The 19745-nt window shown below is 42.2% G+C and overlaps 1 protein-coding gene across 1 annotated transcript in view; it reads right to left on the minus strand.

Moving 5' to 3' along the window:
• Positions 1–19745, minus strand: part of grin2ba (glutamate receptor, ionotropic, N-methyl D-aspartate 2B, genome duplicate a) — a 100405-nt gene that overhangs the window by 37626 nt on the left and 43034 nt on the right. Inside the window, exons 5-6 of the mRNA XM_088436870.1 lie at positions 5131–5274; positions 3794–4064 (exon numbers count right to left, since the gene is read on the minus strand). Of these exons, the coding sequence (XP_088292996.1) occupies positions 3794–4064; positions 5131–5274 (415 nt within the window). The remainder of the gene's footprint in view (positions 1–3793; positions 4065–5130; positions 5275–19745) is intronic.

Here is a 19745-nt window from a genome sequence, read left to right on the forward strand (position 1 = left end):
TGTGCATCTATCACCTTGCTCTGTTTGTCCATCTGTCAGTCTGAAGCACTGTCACTCTCTGTTTGTTAGCCTTTGTATTTCCTGTGCGCCTGTTTATCCCACTGAATGCTGTTCTCTGTCTACAATCTGTCGCTTCGGGAGCACATTTTTTTAGGCTCTTTATATAACATGCACACCATCCATCCACTATAATAAATAAGCAACCTGGTGTCACTTTTCATTCGAATGCAAACAAAACCTATTTTGTCGATTAATTTTCTGATGTATTTAGAGTGTAGCATTAATCTGACGTAATTGAAAGGCACACAATGCGAGGGGTTGCTTTGCTCAGAAAATTAGCTCCATCCATTAGAATGCAGTTGCCATTTTGATGATGAGATCCATTGATATAATCTGCTGTTATTGACTTCATTTGATTAACTCGTGACAAATAATCTGCAGTAATTGATGACACAATGGCTTCTGCAACACGCTGATTGGAGCGTAGAAGATACATCATGTTGAAATTATTTTTGGCTGTCAGGATTGTGGAAGGTTCGCTTATGCTATCACACACGCAGATAGCAGTGTCCTGAATTTCAAATTCTGACCAAAGTTTAAACGAAAAGCATGCCATAATAAATGCGTTATGATGCTGAGGCGGGCTGGCATGCCAGAACAGATGGTGTACCACCTCAGAGGATCCACAGTATGTTAAATATGCTGGTATAACAAGTATTAAAAGAAAACACTAATCCTAACCCGCCCCATCATACAATACAAACAATCCTGGTTTTATATTAAGACATTAATTTATGTGTGAATGAACTCAGATTCTATTTTGGACTCAGGGCCAGTTTTCTAGATGTGTATGTCAACTACACTTGCAGGATAACTAGTTAAAAAAAAAGGGTTCCAAGTGATAATATTTCATATTTTGAAAATATATCATCTTATTTACAGGATTTATTTCTAAGTCTTGTGCGCTTCACAGGGAACATCCAAGTAAATGCGGCGCAATTTGACAATTGACTAGTAATACAGTAGCACTAGTGCTTGCAGAGTTGATGCAAGCAGCCATTTAAAAAAATTTAAATGGCAATCACTGTTTTTTTTACCTTATTATCATGCAAGAAAGTTAAAGATGAGGTTTTAAAAATAGCTAAGCGCAATTCCAAACAAGAAGAATGTTCATGTATTTTTTCTGCACTAAACATGGTACAAATTTCATAATGTACCAAATATTTGAAATTCGGTTAAAAATAGATTGTATTCCATTGGGAAAGAGAGAGCTGTGATTTAAATACTGCAACGCTGATATATGGTGATCACACTGTCAGAATCAATGCCTGGATGCCACAAAGAAGAACATTTGAGGAGGGGAACCGTCTCCATCTGCAATTGTCAAGCTCCGAGTGCCCTCCTGACTTGAGGAAATAGCTTGTAAGTGATCTTCTTGTTTGGGCTCTGTCGAACACCTCTGGGATCGGGGTCACACGGCTCTCAGCTAAGACCGCACGGCCTTCAAAACAATTTATCGGGCTATCTGTCTCTCAGTTTGCCTTTTAATCTGCCCCGCTCCCTTTCCATCAGATTGTCCGCATCCGTGTGACAGTGTATGACCGCATGTCAGCCAGTGCGCTAGCATGTCAGTTTTCAGAAATAGACAGGCGGGCTGGCAAAGCGCCTCCCTCGTGGGGACCTCACCGCTGACAGCTCTCTTCCTCCAGGACCACGCGCTGTTGACACGTTTTCAACACGCGCTCGCTACTATCCATTGGCTATTGCTTTTACTTTGGCTTTCATTTTTCATGAGATGTAAAAGAAATGCGTTTGATGTATCAGCCTGGACCCAGGAAACCGGCATTTGTGTGTGTATGTATTCCTACATCTGCGAGGGCATGTTTAAAATGTCACAACACAGTCATGTCACATGTCAGCGGTAAAGAAGGGGGGCATGAACTGCCAAGCTTTTTTTTCTGCATAGGTCATTTCCATTTGTCAGTGAACGCACGGTTATGTGATGCTACGTGAACGTTCGACTGGAGAGTAGGAAAAATGAAAGAAGCTGTAGAGAGACACGAAAAGAGCATGCTAAGGACGCAAAAACAAGCAATAGATTGAAGTAAAGCAGAAGAATTCAAGTCACGGCGGAAGGCATATGGAGGGATGGAGGTGAAAGTAAAGAGTAGGGAAGAGAGCCCCCACAGAGCCTTACCCATGAGAATTATATGTGTTTCACACATATTAGATGTGCCTTGTATGGAAATTACCATTGCACATTCTAATGAGCCCAAAAACATTAGTATTAGCAAGCAGTGGGACCTTTGTTGAATGTTTTTCCACATAGAAAATAACAGTTACAGAAATAATATGTTCGAGGGTCAAGCTGCAGCTGCGCTAAAAGCCGCTTTATAAAAATACCTATTTTCTTCATAGTGTATTTCAAGACTTCATTGTACTCCCACCCTGTGATTTTAGAAGTAAAAATTATTGACTAATCCTTCCTGTTCCAATATAACCTTGGCCAATTGAAAGATGAAATTGATTCAGGCTAGGGCGGAAAAGATTAATTTGAGTACCTTGGTTAAAAAAATTACTTGAAAAAAAAAAAAGAAGCAAAAAATATTAAATGACAGTAAACCCTGCCTGAAATGCTGTGAGAAAGCCTTCAAAATAAACCTTAGTTTACCAAATACCAGACACAAATGCCTTGGTATGCTTTTATTTTGACGTTGTTCCCGGCAGCGTGTCACATTGTAATAGCTTGACTAGCCTTTTTGCTGCAACTCTTACTCCTGACACTCGAGCACTTTAGGTCACTGCACAATATTAGCTCCTCAGACATTGCATTAGGGTGCTAGGAACTCCTTTGTACTGTGATGAGTTCCAATACGAGAGTTTCATGTTTTTTAAGCGCTTACTTATTACTGGTGCTATATTTTGCGGCGGGCAGAACTGAACTGAATCACAGGAAAGGGGTTTCTAATATATTGGTTCATTCATTTACGTTATTAGGGGAAAATGTCCATCTGTCTGTCCGTCTAATATGCTTAGATGATCGATATGCCTTTTATTATGTATACTGGTGCAGTCCATATTTGATTTGTCATGCATTAAACGAGTAGCTAACATTTAGTCTTCTATCTGTCATTATGTCCGATATGATTCATCTCATAATATTTCAGCGTTAACTGAAAGATCACCCAGGCACCACATGAGTGGGTCGCGATTTTCTCTGTGGTTACATAAATCAAGAGGGAACTTGTGCGATTTGCATAACTGAGACGGTCATATATCAAATGTGATAAAGTGGAAGAGACACAAACTCAATGATACACATTTTTAAACTTGGCTTTGAAGAGTTGAACGCGGCTCAACAATGTTTTGGTTTTGCTTTTAGCCTGCAGGTATACCTTTACGTTAGTTGCCTGTATAATAATAAAATACATTCATTGAGGTAAGCAACGACAACAAAGTTTGCAGTTTCAGTCAACGTCCCGAGCAAGGTCTACCGCTTCGATTCCGAACATCTTCACCTCAGAGAACACAATAGTGGGAGATTAAGGCCTATTTTGATGATTATTGTTCAATCTAGGTGTGTGTGTGTGTGTGTGTGTGTGTGTGTGTGTGTGTGTTTAAGCGCCTTTTGGCCTAATAACAGCGGAAATGACTTTCATTTCTTAACTGTGCTTTTCAAAGAGGTAATGGCTTGGATTTCTTGACCTCTTAATGTGTTTAAGACAATTTCAGTTTTCAGTCTTTAGAGTGGTGCTGTGTCTCGAAATCCTGCATTTGCATAAGCATTTCCTACCTGTTGGGAACTCTGCGGGCACCACGTCAGTGTCTCCGGCGATGAGGGAGGGCACGATCCACGTGTAGCCGTAACCGGTAATCCCAACCGAATGGGCCACCTCGAAAATGGTGTTGGCCTCTTCTTTTGTGCAGTACAGGAGAATGACAGGACTCTGGAGCTTCTTTAGCTGGTTCTGAATCTTTGAATCGCCGTCGTCTACCGACATGTCCAGAAGTAAAACTTCCTCCAGTTCCCAGCCCACAAAACTGTTCTCGATAGTGCTTCGGATCTGGAGGGGGGGGGGGGGGGGGGGGGGGGGGGGGGCAGAAAAATAAGACCAGTTGTTCATATTTTATAATCACGCCTGAAGTCTTTTTTTCTGAAGCATAGAGTCTAAAAACGGTTGGGTCAAAAATAATCAATTTAGGGGTAATAAAACGGTCTGTAACAAAACGACCAATTTTTGTCCCAAAGAACTGGCTCAAATTTATTTAAATATTGTGCGGGTCCTCTTTAAGCTAAAATTGTTTTTTTTTTTAACTCAACTGTTTTTAGAGCATACATTAAACTGTATGAACAAAGTGGAAATGTATGTACCATGGGGAAATACTGAAACATGTTATATGTGACCTCAGAAAAAAGTAGTATTTGATTTACATAAATTGCATCAAAATAAACAAAATCAGAATAACAACTTGTAATAGTTTAGTACAATTTATACGTATGTTGAAGAGGTGTAGGAAGAACTACAAAAGTTATCTCCTACTACTCCCTCTTGTTCTCTCTAAATGAAAAAAGCATGCATCAATTTTATTCATAAATATTCCATAAATTGGTTAGCTGGTTTGAATTTTTTTTGATGGTTACTCATACCTTTCAATGTTTTTTAAAACACTACATGAGCGGTCATGTTCTATCCAGATTTAATTTTTTTATGGTTTGAAGATGGTGAGCGTTAGAAAGACAAGAGCTCATTCCACAATTGAGGTAGACGGAATAAATGATTATCGACCCGGACAATCAATTTTGGAACACTTCAGAGGAAGAGTGGAAGAAGTGTGCATTAATCTGGAGTCAATCCATGGAAGAAAGAACGGTGAGGACCAGTATTTAAATTTAGGACGTTCCGAAATGTGGAGTTAATTAATTGACTGAAAATGTGAATGGGCGTAAATGAATCGTAGTCAGATGGACAATGGGATCTAAAAGGGTTGATTATTGTCTTCGAAACCTGCAATATATTGTTTCGATTACTCCACGGAAGGCCATTTGCACATGCATAGGGGTGCCTGGACAAATAATTTACATTTCAGTAATGGCAGTAATGTCCTCTATCTTGTTCTGAGCAGCGTTACCTTGGTGACAAAGTCCTGGTAGCCAGGGTAATACGTGGTGACGATGGAGAAGATGTACCAGTCATATTCCTCCATGATGTTGAGCATGACTGAAGCTTGCTGCTCGATGGAGGGGCCGAATTGAAAGAACATAGAGTCGTCGTCCTGTAAATGAGAAAGACAAGCTGAGATGACAACTTGGCCCAAGGTTTGATTTACTGCCGTTGACTTCACACGATGCCGTTCTCGACCTTAAAGGATGGCGTGGCGCTTTTGTAACGCCGTAGGTGCTAATATTAAATTAGCCGTCGTTGTTTTCTGCTCATAGAGAACACCGGTGGCTCGTTATGATAGCAGTCACGAGTTTCATTAGTTGCCTTTACGACTCTAATCGGTTTGTACACGGGGCTGGGTAAAGCTTATTCGGGGGACTTCTAACTCCTGTTCCTACTCCCATCCATCATTCTCAGCAGTTTATGTGAGCTGGCCTCTGTGGGAAAAAGCGATTTGAATATAAGTGTTGAATGTGGATCACGTGTATAGATTATCTTGACCCACAAGGACACCCCATTCACCGAAGCTGACCGAAGACACGAGACGGCGGAGAATCTTAAAGCGAGCGGAGGTGAAGTGTGAGACAATCACACGCGGATATCCAGCCCTGTTGAAAGGGGATATTGATCTGGACAGAAGAGGAGGAGGCGACAAGCCGAGATTTCCACAAGACTGTGACGTGAGCTTGATACTGTGCAGGAGTAAGTCCTTAGATCCAGAAGCACCCAAGGTCATTAAGTCTTTATGTCTGCGGAGTGGTGTTTACCACAGAAGCTCACGTCTAAGGGTGTCCTCGTTTACTCATCAAAAAGAAGACAGGTGTTGACAAAAGTACAATTACACCACATGCATCAATATCGGATTACAACAAAACGACGCCCGCCGAAAATTCATTCATTCGAATAAAATAACAACTCTGTATTCTTTTAGTGTAATTTGCCACAGGCTTTTTCATGAAGATGGATTTTAGAAGAAATACCGTATTTTCCGCACTATAAGGCGCACTGGATTATAAGGCGCACCCTCAATTAATGACATATTTTTTTCAATCACAATATAGTAATACTCAAAGTAACAACAATAATAACTCAAATAATAACTCTAAACTCTCAATAGCATAATAACTCAACGTCAATATGACCAACCTTGTTCAACTGTAAACAACAGGTAAAGCTTACTTTATCACTTCATTCCCCATCTACGAATCCCAATCGCAATATCGATCCATATATAAGGCGCACCCGATTATAAGGCGCACCATCAGCTTTTTCAAAAAATTAAGGCTTTTGGGTGCGCCTTATAGTGCGTAAAATACAGTACTTGCTGTTCAAAACAAGATGGAAGAATATAAATGCCGTTAATCCTTGCCAAGGGACGTACAGTGACTGAATCGTGGTCGCGTGCTTTTACCGCCTTGAAAAAATGCACGAAAACAGAGGTGGGACTCACTATACTGTATTAAGTGAGTGAGTGAGTCTGTCTTGTGAATAACAATCCAGATGACAGGTTATTGAAATCTCTTTGGCTTCTTAGGCCCATCTTCCAGCTTCTCCCCACATCAAACGCTAACCTGCCCTTCCCTGGGGATGCGCACAGCTTGACGCGCTACCTTGTTCCTGCATTAATGAGATCAGGGCCATCGCATCGAGGTGGGAGCAATCAATGCTGCGTGCCGCACACGTGAGGTCGGAAGCATGTCATTATGATGTGCCGTGTGAAACGCGGAACAAGCGCATCTCACTTGCCAAATGAGTTTGTGTTGGAAAATCATGAAATAATGATGCGCGTGCTGATGTTGCAGTCATGTCTCTTTGCTAACCAGAATCCATTTGCTCCTCTACTTTTTATCCTACTGCGTCCTAATCATCCATCTCGAGCCTTAGCTCTGCTCTCGCATTTGTGCAATGTCTTCCAGGTCACAGTTATAATTGAAATTCCAGACGTTCACACTCCTGTTGCCCCATTGTTTCTTCTGGTTCCTCTCTTTAGTACTATTCTTAGAAGCGGTATTAATGTGCTGTATAACACAGAGGCGCATTTCCATTAGCCTTTAAGAAAAATACATAATTAAGACTAATACTGGGTCCCAAAAAGCCAATGGGTGGAAAAGGCGGTCTGGCAAACAAGAAATTTGCTGATGGAATGCGGTTTGAGCGCAAGGAACCTTGTGGAAAAATAAAGTGCCGCAAAACACCTCTCTCTTCATTTACAGCAACAATAATTAGGCTCCGGCCGCATTAGCACCTCCTGTTGGCACAATGTGATCGATTAGCGAGTATTAAAATTCCCAGAGGGGGGCGGCGGGTCCGGAGAGTCACTCGGCTGGATTCGGGACTCCGGCCAGCCTTGGATTCGCTTCTGAGTCCTTTTCGGTTGACACGCGGCACCCGATTGAATACACAGAAAACAAAGCTGCCCACAATGGTGGGATAAATGGCCGGTGCGGTTATGGGAGAAAGATGAGTGTATAAAAGAGAGAACGGATGAGAGTGAAGATAAAAGAGGGTGTGAGAGGAAGGAGAGAATGAAAGATTGAGTTGTGGCTGAAGCTGGGAGGAGCTAGATGAGGTGTGATGCCTCCGGAGGGACAGAGGCAAAGGACAATGTGACAATGGAATAAATAGGGAGGATAAGGCCAAGCTGGCACTCGGCTGTGATCCGGTGTGGACCCACAGAGCAAAGAAGGGACATCCGCCAGCGTGTATGCGCATGTCCACCCGTATGTAAGACAAACATTCAGGAAGAAGAAAGTGGAGACGGGATGATTCTGGTCAGAAAACAGAGCAAAAACAACCAATCAACTCTTAAGGAAGTATGGACGTTGGCTGAAGCGAAAAGCACAAACCTCTGCCAACACAGAAAATGTCGAACCACAACTCGACTGTAGCTAATGTATCGTCCTTCCTTCCTTCTTTTCTGAAGCAAGCTAGCTTCCCGCCACAAACTGATTTTTCATGTAGGGTGAGTGGACTTTTCAAATTGTCACTCATATCTCAAAGTAAAAAACAAAAAAGGAGCAAAAACATGTGACAATAAAACAACATCCCAAATTGTACCTCAAAAAACATGGCCAGTTCACTTTCGTCCGACCTGCACATGACCAACGAGAGACAAATGCCACAATCATGCGCTCAAAAAGGCAGGAGCTGCTATGAAAAAAACTAATCAACAATAGCAGACAACTCAACGGAGGCAGAGCGAGGTGTATTAAGTCTCTTTCTCTCACGCTCATTGCGTGTGACAGCACGGTGTCCTCAATGTCCATGCGGGACAGTTTTGGGCCATTTAACATTTGCACAGGTCACATTTGGAACCACCTCAAAGTAAAAATCCAAAATAAGCATTAAGCCCCGCTGTGTGAATGTAGCTCAACAGCATAGTAACTCAAACCGGTGTCTTTATTTGTCAGTTTTTTGTTGGTATGCATTTTTATGTGTATTCATGTATGACAGGCCTTGGTGTGACTGCTGTGCTGTAATCTCTGCCCCACGACATCCAAATGAGCACCCCCATACACTCCTGGAGTAGTTATTTGGCTTAGAGGGCAGCCAGTCAATAACTTCGATATTTCAATTACACACACAGGGCGCAATCACCAAGTGCGAAAGAAATAATCCGAAATCCAATTCACTCTGAAATACGCGCGCACGCTTTCTATTCCACTTATGCTAATTTGGGTTATCCCAGCTGACTTCCGGTGAGAGGCAGGGTTCACCCACGATTCCAAAGTGGAACCAGAGACAGGTAAACATTCACACCTAATGCCAATTTAGATCAAATCTAAAATCAGCGCCCGACGCCGTCTACCGCTTGGAGGTTTTTGAGCGATGCATATTTCTATCCTACCTATAAAGCAGCCTTTGAACTTTGAACCGCTGGACTAGTGGCGCTTGTGATGGAGGGAGGAGCCAGCCCGAGAGGGAATGGGAGAAAAGTGAGACGGGGCGGCAAGAGCTTGGAGGGCCTTGAAAAGAAAGCTGAGTGGGAGAAAAAGGAGGGGGAACAGCTGGCCTTCACTTGAATATAGGCAATTGAAAAGACAGTAAGCAGGAGAAACTTGCCATTGGCTCTTTCACTCGCATCCACACAAGCACACGGAGAGTAGAGATGCACACGTACACAAAGCGCTTTCATTTCCGATAATGCCCGCGCGCGCACGGCCCCATCAGCATGTGAGCTAAAATTACGTATTGATGAGGAGACCTCTCCTTCATTTCCCTTTGTCCCGCGTCATCTCGCTGTGCCGGGCTTTGCACGTGCGCACGTATTATCTCCACTGCAATTAAAAGCGTCCGGTTCCCTGGCTCCTCTCGCTCGTTTTTTTTTCCCCCCTGCTGCTTGTACCTTATCATCCCTTTTCTTATCATGGAAGCCTCCTTATCCTTAGTCAAACATATACGCGCTTAATTAGCTCACACATTTATCACAGCATTGGCTAATTAACACTGACCCTATTTTAGGCATTTTTTTAACCTTAATTTAAAGCTCAGAGGCTGTCATTGATTTTTTTTTTTTTCATTTTGGCTTCACCATGATCCCTATTGTAAAAGGACGAAATGGTGTCCTAAAGCTGCAGTTCTCAAATGGAAGTACATGAAATCACTTCAGGCGGAACGAGAGATTTTAGCAAGGTTTCTGGACGTATCAGCAAATCTCATTCAGGGGTGAAAGGAATCCCGCTTATTAGTGTAAATGCGATTCAAAAAAAAAAAAAAAAAACATCAAGCCAATTGCAGCAACAGTTGTTTGCAGTCTGCATGACAGCAAGCATGTCATTGAAAAGGCTGACTTCAAAATAAGTCTTAGATTACCTAATGAAGCATGGACATAAAAGTGTTGGAATGTTTTTATTTTGAAATTACCAGTAGCATGTTGCGGCGTAACAGCTTAACGAGTGTTTCTACCGAAAATGGTGGTCCCGGCTCTCCATACAAAAAACAAACAGAATTTTGTTATGAAATCACATTCAATTGCCAATTCACGGCACCAAAAAATGACTTGAATGATTATGACATTGACGTACAGCACAGGCAAAGTATACTGGTGAATCGAGTTCCATTTTAGTTGAGCCTAGCATAAATAAGCCACTCGCTTATTTGCTCCAAATAAACTAGCGCCATTGACATAAATGACTGCGCACTTTGATGCTGACAGTCTGACACAGTTGTCTTATTGAAGAGTGATGAATACTTTCACAATTTAATATAAAATCAAATCAAATGAATAAAATAATATATATTTTTTGATTAATTGTCTGTGTCCAGATGCAGATCAATGCACTATCAACAGCGGCCAGAGGCGGCGCCAAAAACAAAGAATAAGCCGAACAAAGCACAAATCTGTAACTATTAAAAGATAAACTAAATCATTTCCAAAACACCCAAATGATTTCACGGATCCCACTTTGAGAACAACTGCTCCAAGAAACAAGAGCACAAATGTGTTTACAAAGTTTGTTTTGTTTTTGTTTGTTTTTTAAACAGAGATGGATGGCATAACATGTTTTTAAAAACATTTTTTCATTAAAAAAATACTTTGGCTGTGGTCTTGGCTGAAAAGACTTAATTTTTAGGTCATTGAATAAAAGCTTGCAATGCACCATCCTAAAGAACTACATAAAGACAGAAGAAGAGCAGTGTTTTAGTCCACGTCTTGACACAATGGTCTCCACAGATTATTTCTCAGTGGCCCATTTCCGCTCTAAGTTTAGCAGATGAGCCACTAAGGGGCCTCTGCAGTCTGATGCTCCTGCCGCTCCTGTTTGTGCCCCTGCTTCTTATCGAATGGTAATAGTCCTTTCTGTGTGTGCGCGCGAGTGTGTATGTGTGCGTTTGTACGTGTCGCATGGCTAGACTACAGAGAGCAAAGCAGGCAGGCTGGTGGATTTTTCAGGAAATGTATTGCTCGGTGAAGTGATTTGACGGGCTGGGATGCGTCCTCGACGTCCCGAGAGGAAACTCCGCGCTCGCCTAGTTTTTCATGTCTCATTCCTAAAGTCGTTACATGTTCCCGAAGAGGCAGAACAAGCATTTCAAATGTATCCGCATTACACAGTAGGTGTAACCCACATTTGCTTGTACAGTACTGAGTTTAGTCGTTTGTTATTTTATCATAAATCGACGGCCAGACTGGATACTTAACTAAGACGCGGATACGACCCAAATGGATTCCATGCACGGGACACGCTACGCATTTCTAATGTAAACAGGTATCAGTATTCAGTATCTGCATGCTACAAGCTACTGAGATGCCACCTGACAACAAAATGATGTTGTGTGAGCACCTGAGGTTGTGAGGTCAAAACGTCATCATGCTGCGTGCCGCTACGTTTAGCCTTTGGAATTTTAACGCATTTCCGATGATGTCTAAGTAATTACTGCCGTTATATTGAACGCGAAGCACTACATGAGTCCGTTGCAAATATTCCAAAGCGGTCATGGCACCGACAGCGGTCAAGGGTATTTTATATTGACTACTCCGATAGCAAGCTGGGAAACCTTCATACAGTTCATTAGGTCAGTTAGGCGCTAAGAGCTGCGTTAAATATTCTGTCGATACCAGTGGTTCTCAACCATTTTTCAATGACATACCCCCTGTGAAATATTATCCTCAAGCAAGTACTCCCTAATCAACGCAAAACGTTTTTGGATGGAAAAAAAGGGCTTAAAAAAGAGCACCGTGCCATCTGTGTCTGATTTATTAAACATTTAACCTACGCTTGTAGTGTTACCTCAAGGTGTATTTTATTCAGCAGCTCCAGAAGATGGAACATTATCCGCCTTAATTCTGGCTCATCTGCTGGAAAATTGTGCCACAATGCCCTCCATACAAGTTGAACAGAATAAAAGCAAACAACACTTTGAGTCACCGTGAAACAATTTTGCAAAAAACTTGGTTGCTGCCAAATAATTTGCTCTTAATTTGAAAAGAGAAAATGACCTGTTCCTGTCACAGCATTAAAAAAACCTTCATTTAAATTTGCTGAGACCTGCAAAAACATTCTTAAAATTCTCATCTTTTACAATACTTACGTTGTGCGCCAATGGTGAGAATTCTCAAATATGTTTTTTTTCAAAGTGTAGCTGACACCCTTGACTATTGCTTATTTTATTGGTAAGACAATTGAGCACTGTAGTGATGAACTGTGACCATATGATGGCAGTGTTGCTCACGGTGGGGAAGAAAGCCATACATACTACAACATACATTACATACTTGTAACTCAAATTAAGGGATAAAAAACATTCTTTCATATGATGCCACCCTTGTCTACATAGACAAAGCACAAAATATGAGTGAAATAAGAGAGAAAATGCTAAAAATCTGTAGTATTTATAATTTGCATGGATTGATTCTACGCCACAGACACAACAGCAAGCATATTGTTACATATTGTTAATGATTTCTTCTCAAACAGACACGACAATGGATTTGACCCATTCTTTACTTGTTATCAACTTGTTTAAAAGTAGCGTTCCTATATTGTGATCACCCTTAATTGATGTAAATTCACAAGAGAGGACCGATGTATCAAATTACATACGCTGTCAATGAATACCTTCTATTAGAACTATGACTGCGTATATTCTGAGAGGATCAAATTCAAGCACATTTCCAGTTCCCTCATGCACTTTCATAACACAACGTGTCACATTAACCTATCAATCAGGACTTCCCCTACCCTCCTCACCCAAGATGTTACGATTGATCTCAGCTCTACGAGGATACGTCACATCCACAAAGCGTGGGCCAAGCGCGCATTTAACCTTACAACAGTTTCCAGGCCCTGGAAAGAAGCGAAGCATGGAAGCAAATGATCCCACGAGGGCACGGAAGGAGCAAAGGGTGAGAGAGTGAAAGGGAAATAGAGTGCGAGTGCTTTGTGTGTGCTTTTGCTCGCAACGCGATAAAAGCTGGTTCTCAGTCACTGTCAGTGAAAAGACCACCCTCACCATATCCCTCCCCAGTCCCCCGCCCCTTCCCAGTCCCAGCCCATCCGCGGCAAGGATGAGCTTCCCTATATCTTTGCGCTTCCCCGAATTCCACAGCAGCAGGTGCGCGCGGGCAATGGCGCCCAAACAGATAAAACACACATTTTCAGGGGACTTATTCCGAAAATAAATGAAGAGGGTAAAACATAAGAGGGCTTAAGTGCTCCGTCTTGCACGCGGACCACCCTGTATACACAATTCCTCCTCCTCAACAAACGGGATGAAAATTCTAATTCGAAATCTCTTTTATTGGCGTGACGGCGACGGCGCTGTCTGCACTACGGCGCATGTTGGACCACGCACAAAGACATGGGCAGAATTTGCATTCTCTTGTCTTTTCCCACCTCCCGAATCCCCCATCTTCTCAGCACGCCACCTCCCCATCTGTTACAGTCTCAATGACTGTAATAATGTTCATGCGGAGAGACGCTCCCTCATGATGTCGCATCACCTCTGAGCTCGGGCTAACCTCGACCAATTGTTGGCTCTCTACAGTGCCTGACCATCAATTAAGTGTCAAACACAACAAGCACTTAAATCTTTTGTTTTGTACTTATTTTTTGAAGACATGTATTTATGAGTGAACTGTTCTGCTAGGTAAGTACAGTACAAATTAATTTACACAAAAGCCACCCCCACTTCAAGTTTCTCGACAGGAGTTCATATGATCAGCTAAACCGGGTGAAGATTCAGGGCCATTTTCCGACTAATCCACCCGAGATACAAAAACGTACATAATGGCTGCATTTGGTGGACCCCTGTTCATTATGTGAATGCCAAAGGTAAGCAGAGCTGCATCAAGTTGTGTTGGATGCAAAAATTAGTTTTATCTAACAGGTTTAGCTTCTCGAAAACTCGGTGAACAAGTTAGATTTTTTTTTTTTATTATTTTAATTTATTTCCCTCTATATTAGGATTTATTTTGGGGGGTTGATTTGTTTTATATAAAATAAAAGTAAAAAAAAAATAAAAAGCCTGCAGAACAAAATGAGGCCTTTTTTTCCCCCCCAAACCAAGGTTTGAAAACTGTCAATTTCAATTTGAATTGGTCGTGACAGTATTTTGCCTGACGGATGTGACACATCATTAAGGCCCGTGGGAATTGATTCAAGAATGCCTTTCAAAGAAGGCAGCATGATCAACTCATGCAGCGCCCACCAACACAGCGGAGCAGACAGTGTGACTTCTTCAAGTCCACTGTGTGCTCTGTCACCCAATGTGACCTTTCCTCTCATCTATCCAATTAAGTCCTTTGAGTGTTATAATAGTCCCGATGTCATTTGCCGCATTCTGCCAAAAGTCCTTGCGTCACTCTTTTGACGCGGTTGCCTTATCCATGCTTTGCGAAAGATTTTCTCTACGACACACTTTAAATGCTATTTAATGTTGTATTATATTAATCCTTGAAGAACTGCCACCCTGCACAGGATAAGCCGTGTAGAAAGACGAACGTAAAGATCGCATGGATAGTTTCGGTTCCGTTATTTTCCCTTTGTAAAATCTTCCTCTCGTCAAGCTTATTTACTGCGGTGTGTGCGCTCTTTCTATTTTCTGCACTTGCACACTGGCGCATCCCCGTCTCCCCTCGCTCTCTCTGTGCGTGCTGCCGTGACAGACTTCCTCCGCGGCTGCCAAAGCTTTTTAAACCCAACAGTATCAAAATGGTACACAACAGCCAATCCGAGTCATCGGGCGACTGTCAACCTTCAGCCGCGCGTTCGGGACGAGCGCACGCACGCACTCGCATTTCGATTAGGCCGTCGGTCATACGTTGGAAGATAACTAACGACATTCACCTATTCGTATAGCGCTTTCGAGACCGCAACATTTTGGAGATTACAAACTAATTCCCTCTCTGTCTGCCGCCACGGTCGCTCGATGACGGCGAGCCAACAGCTTGAGTGTTGCCATCGATTAACAGATGTCACACCGGTGCACAGCGTTTACTAAGATGAGATGAAAAGTAGCAGAGTGCAATATAGAGAGCGCGAAATGAAAAGAGGCTCGAAGCGCCGCTGCCGGCCGCTGCATCAAAAGTGGAGCGCGTCCAAGCCAAACGCAAAAGTGACACAACTGCAAATGTGGTTTTCATTCATTCCAATAACAAAAAGGCTGCAAGCTTGGGTAGAATTTTACAATTCCGATCATAATATTCAGAAAAGACAACCCATATTCCCCATCATCTAATTACGATATTTAGGCATAGAAAATGAAGCTATTCCATGCACTCATTCCACTTCTTCACACGTCAAGCAAATATATCACGAATTTAAAGTGACCGATTCTATTAGGGAAGAGTGTCCAATACTATTCTGTCTCGTCTACTTCTAATCTGCAATGTTCATTCGACGCCGATGTACCCTCAAGGGCCAATTATTGGATAACATTACCAAACCCATGTAAACGGTATAATGTCAAGGGTGCCTTTGAGGATACCGCCCCGGTAACGTGTCAATGTGCCGTGTATCTTGTCACATGGAAAGGTTGAGTATAATCTAGAAGGTGTTTCTGTACATGAAGTATCAGTTTGCAACCATCGATGTTCTAATGTTCTTCTGGAAGGAATCTCAGGGAAATTGGAGCCGCCCACAGGAGAATTTATTCAATCACACCCAACCAGAAACTCACCTTCATACCTTTTAAAGATGAAAGTCTACAATTTACCTAACATTAGAGCTGTCAATCATTTTTTTCTGGATGATAAATTTACTGTAAGATGCATGGACATGCTGTCAATTCTGAAGTTCGTATTTGAGGTCCTGGCGTGAAGTAAAGTAAACAAGCAAATGAACATTTAGAGTCCCAAAAACTACCGTGGCAATGTTTTCCACATCAAACGACAAACCAAGATTATAATTATCGTGACAGTCCAAGCTAGCTAACATGCATGTTTTTGTATAGTGACCAAAAATCGGAGAATCCTTGACAGGGAGAACATGCATAATGGAGACAAAACGAGCTGAGCTGAGACTGAAATATTTGAAATAAGACTTTCTGGTTAGGACATGGTAACGACATGACTTGTCACCCCGAGGATCCCCGGGGCTCTTCACCCTGTTGGATTTCTTGTAAGAACCACGTTGAAAGATTTTATGCAAAATTGCTGAGTATGAACAAGCTGGACTGTAAAAACAACAATACTATGACTGGCTATATTGCATAAAAAGATTACCTCGTGTATCTTTCTTCTTTTATTTGTTTATATAGTCCCCAGGAACATCATTTGACTACATTGAGGCATGCGTTAGGACCCAGCAAGAACCTTTGAACCTTCTAACTTTGATGACTTTGACAATGTTATTGAGTACTTGTTGGCTAATGTCCAAGTCAAGCGTGAAACCTGCTCAGTCTGCTCGTCAAGGAGAAGAAGAGGATGACAAACAGGAAGTTATTGACCTCATAGCAGCTAACAGGGATCTCCACTTGCAAGTTTGGAATATTGCGGAAGCATCATTTTTAAGTGATGACAATATTACATGTCCAATGTACATATAACGTTAGCTAGGTGTCAGTTAGATGGTAGTTAGCGTTTGTTGACCTTAATGGTTAATCGCTAGTATGCTAATGCTATTCACAGCAGCAAATTGAGATAGAAGAGAAACAATCATTGGTATGAATTCCTAGCATGCAATGAGAACATTACATCAAACCTTTGTCTGGGAAAAAAATAAATACAGTAATCAGCCTTCACCATTTGTCTATTTTTATTTGGTACTGATTGATTCCCGCCTGGTTTGGAACACGACAGCTGGTTGATTGACTGATTAACCTCTTTGACGCAATTAATTTTGTATTACCAGGACCGATGCATTGTGTTCAACATCTAAAAGCACTTGGCAGCCCGCTCCGCTCGCCTTTATCTTCCCCTTGCTGTGGCTACTCGTGCGCGCAGGCATTAATGAATGATTTACTACTGCAAAACGCACACATGCAAAGGTATGCATTCACACACATGTATGCACAAAACAACAGCTGCCACACTAATGCCAGCTTTTGGCATGAAATCCGTGCATTTCACAGGCCCACTCTCCTCCTCCTCCACGACCTTTACACTGTCATCTAACAGAAGCCCAAACCTGGATCTGAAGGGGTCTCGCACAGGGACGGCTTTCGTGTTAAAAAAGTCGAAACAGTTTGCGGTTGAGCGTATTCGCTTTCATACATCGTGGCTTTTCTTTTGCTCCCACAAGATACGATGATAGCTCCTGTCCCTCACATCACCAGCGTTTCTGCATCCGAAGCTCTGAATTCTTGATTAGAATGCCTTAATTTTGAAAGGATGCTAAAAATAATTCAAAAGGAAACAAAAAAATGACAATCAGCTCAGTCAAGCATGTTGGTCTTTAAACTCCCAATTTGGGACATTACAACTATGAAATACGAGTGGCATATTTCTCAACGTAAACGGGCTAACGCAACTCCGAAATAGAGTGAGGACACATGTAAGGTGTAAAACCCTTACAGCGCTTACGACGAAATGATTTAGATCAAGGCGGGCAGGCGGGCTACAGCAGGTAATGGCGGTCCGGTGCAGCATTGCAAAGCACGTGCACTGAGTTATAGCGAGTTTGCGTGATGAGTTACTTGGCCTCAGAGAACGTTTTCAGGATATGAGCGCTGGCAGCAGCCACAATCAATAGCCGAGGGTTGCGGAGCGGGACTATTTACTGAGAAGGTACGCCGGCCTTCACTTTGGCAAATCAGGTCACACAAACGTACGGCTGTTAAGCCCAGTCATATGAATGTGACAATAGCTGTAAGGGGAAAATGGAAACAACTCATTTTAATACAACGGGGAGAAAAAAATTCCGATTCTTGAGGGAATAAAGTTGGAAGTAAATAGACGATAAATAGTTTGAATGGGTTTTTCGGGAGGTGGGGATCGCATTATCGGGAGATTAAAGCTGTTGTTTTGTCTGTTGCAAACATCTGCACTCCACGAGAACGAGCAAAAAAATTGGGGGGGGGGGGGGGGGGGGGGGCTTTCTATCATTGCTCAGCCCTATTTTTGATGCGCAGAATTACCCCCAAAAAAGAAATACATTCATAACTGAACAGCAAAGGAAGAATAGGAAGAATTTACATGGCAATTAAATAATTTCATTTTTTCATCCCCCAAAAATGAAAACCCGTGGTTTATGCGTTGGATAAGGCGTACGCAATTATAAGGCGCACTCTCAGCTTTTGAGGAAATTGAATTCTTTTAGGCGCGCCTTATAGTGCGGGAAATAAGGTCATTTAGGTCACACGACACCATTCGGCAGTTAAAACAAATGGAATGGCGCACTTTGATTTGTGAATTTTTCAAGCGACGGGAGAAAGCGCACGGAACTACAAAGAGCCCATCACATCTGCGGCCAAACTGCAGGTGCAATGGTCCAAAAAGTGAAATGCTATTTACAGCCTTTAATGAACTGAACCAGATGGGACATGATGGATGCGCACTAACGACACGATTTTTCAGCGTAAACGGGATCAACCCGATGACTCTAAAAATTAACTACGTGTTAAAGACGATCATCTAGTAAGTAATCAATGGGATTCTCCGGCACCGGGAGCATATATAATGTAAAAAAACAGCGTAAAAAGGGAGCTGATGCGAAACATCTTGACAAGCTCTTTTCAAGCATAAATGATCACCTGCTCAGGATTCTCATTAGACTAAAGAGGCGAGCGCTCCATCACCGGCGTGTCATTTCCAAGCCCTTCCTCTCCAGACTAATGTGCTCCACATGCATCATGAAGCACGACTTGGTGTTTGCTTTGCGTGGCCCGTGCGGGGCGGGGGCCGCGCCTCCTCCGTCAGGTGGAAGGCCAACAGACGGGCGTGAGAAAGGCGTCTGGGGAGGCCGACTGGCGCCTTCGCCGCTTGGGCTTTTTCGCCTCTCGTTACCGTTTGCTTTTCCTCGGGCTTTGTCGCTTCCCGTTAGCTCGGGATCTGATCGCTCCCGGCGCAGGTGCCACGGACATTTTCTTGCGCCTGCTTTTTCACAGGACGCACACCCCGATTTGCTCCGCCAGCCTATTCTTGCCAAGCACGAGGCTGCAAACCAAACCGCTCTTTCTTATTTAATCCGTCGACTTTTTCAGCGATTATCGGAATGGGGTGAACACCGATCTTTTCAACCTTTTGTTCAAAAACTGGGAGAAAAACTGCAGAAAACTTTAAGTGAGTGTGACTCATTACAAATCAGATTATTCTCTTGGAAAACAATGATAGTTTCCAGAGCAAAAGTAAATGTACAGAGTTGGTTTTGAATCAGTGTGCTACGATAAAGGGCAGCGGAAAATTAACTTTCAAATTGACGTAACTATCATTATTATTACTATTCATCAAATACATCAATTTTAAAGTTTATCGATAGTGTTTGATTGTTGAGTAATCATATTTTTTTAACTGGTGTCTTAATTCTCAAAAATTTCCAATAATAAGTATTATTATTACTATTACAGTATAATTATTACTAGGAGTGTTAATCTTTGGCTGTCTCACGTTTCAATTCGATTCCGATTTGGGGGTCTTCAATTCATAATCAATTTTTATTCAAAACAAATCCACTCCATTCAGTCAAAAACTATTCCTGCTTCAAT

Source organism: Hippichthys cyanospilos, chromosome 16, assembly GCF_059441005.1.
Source record: "Hippichthys cyanospilos isolate Australia breed blue-spotted pipefish chromosome 16, RoL_Hcya_1.0, whole genome shotgun sequence".
In the NCBI taxonomy this organism is placed as follows: domain Eukaryota; kingdom Metazoa; phylum Chordata; class Actinopteri; order Syngnathiformes; family Syngnathidae; genus Hippichthys; species Hippichthys cyanospilos.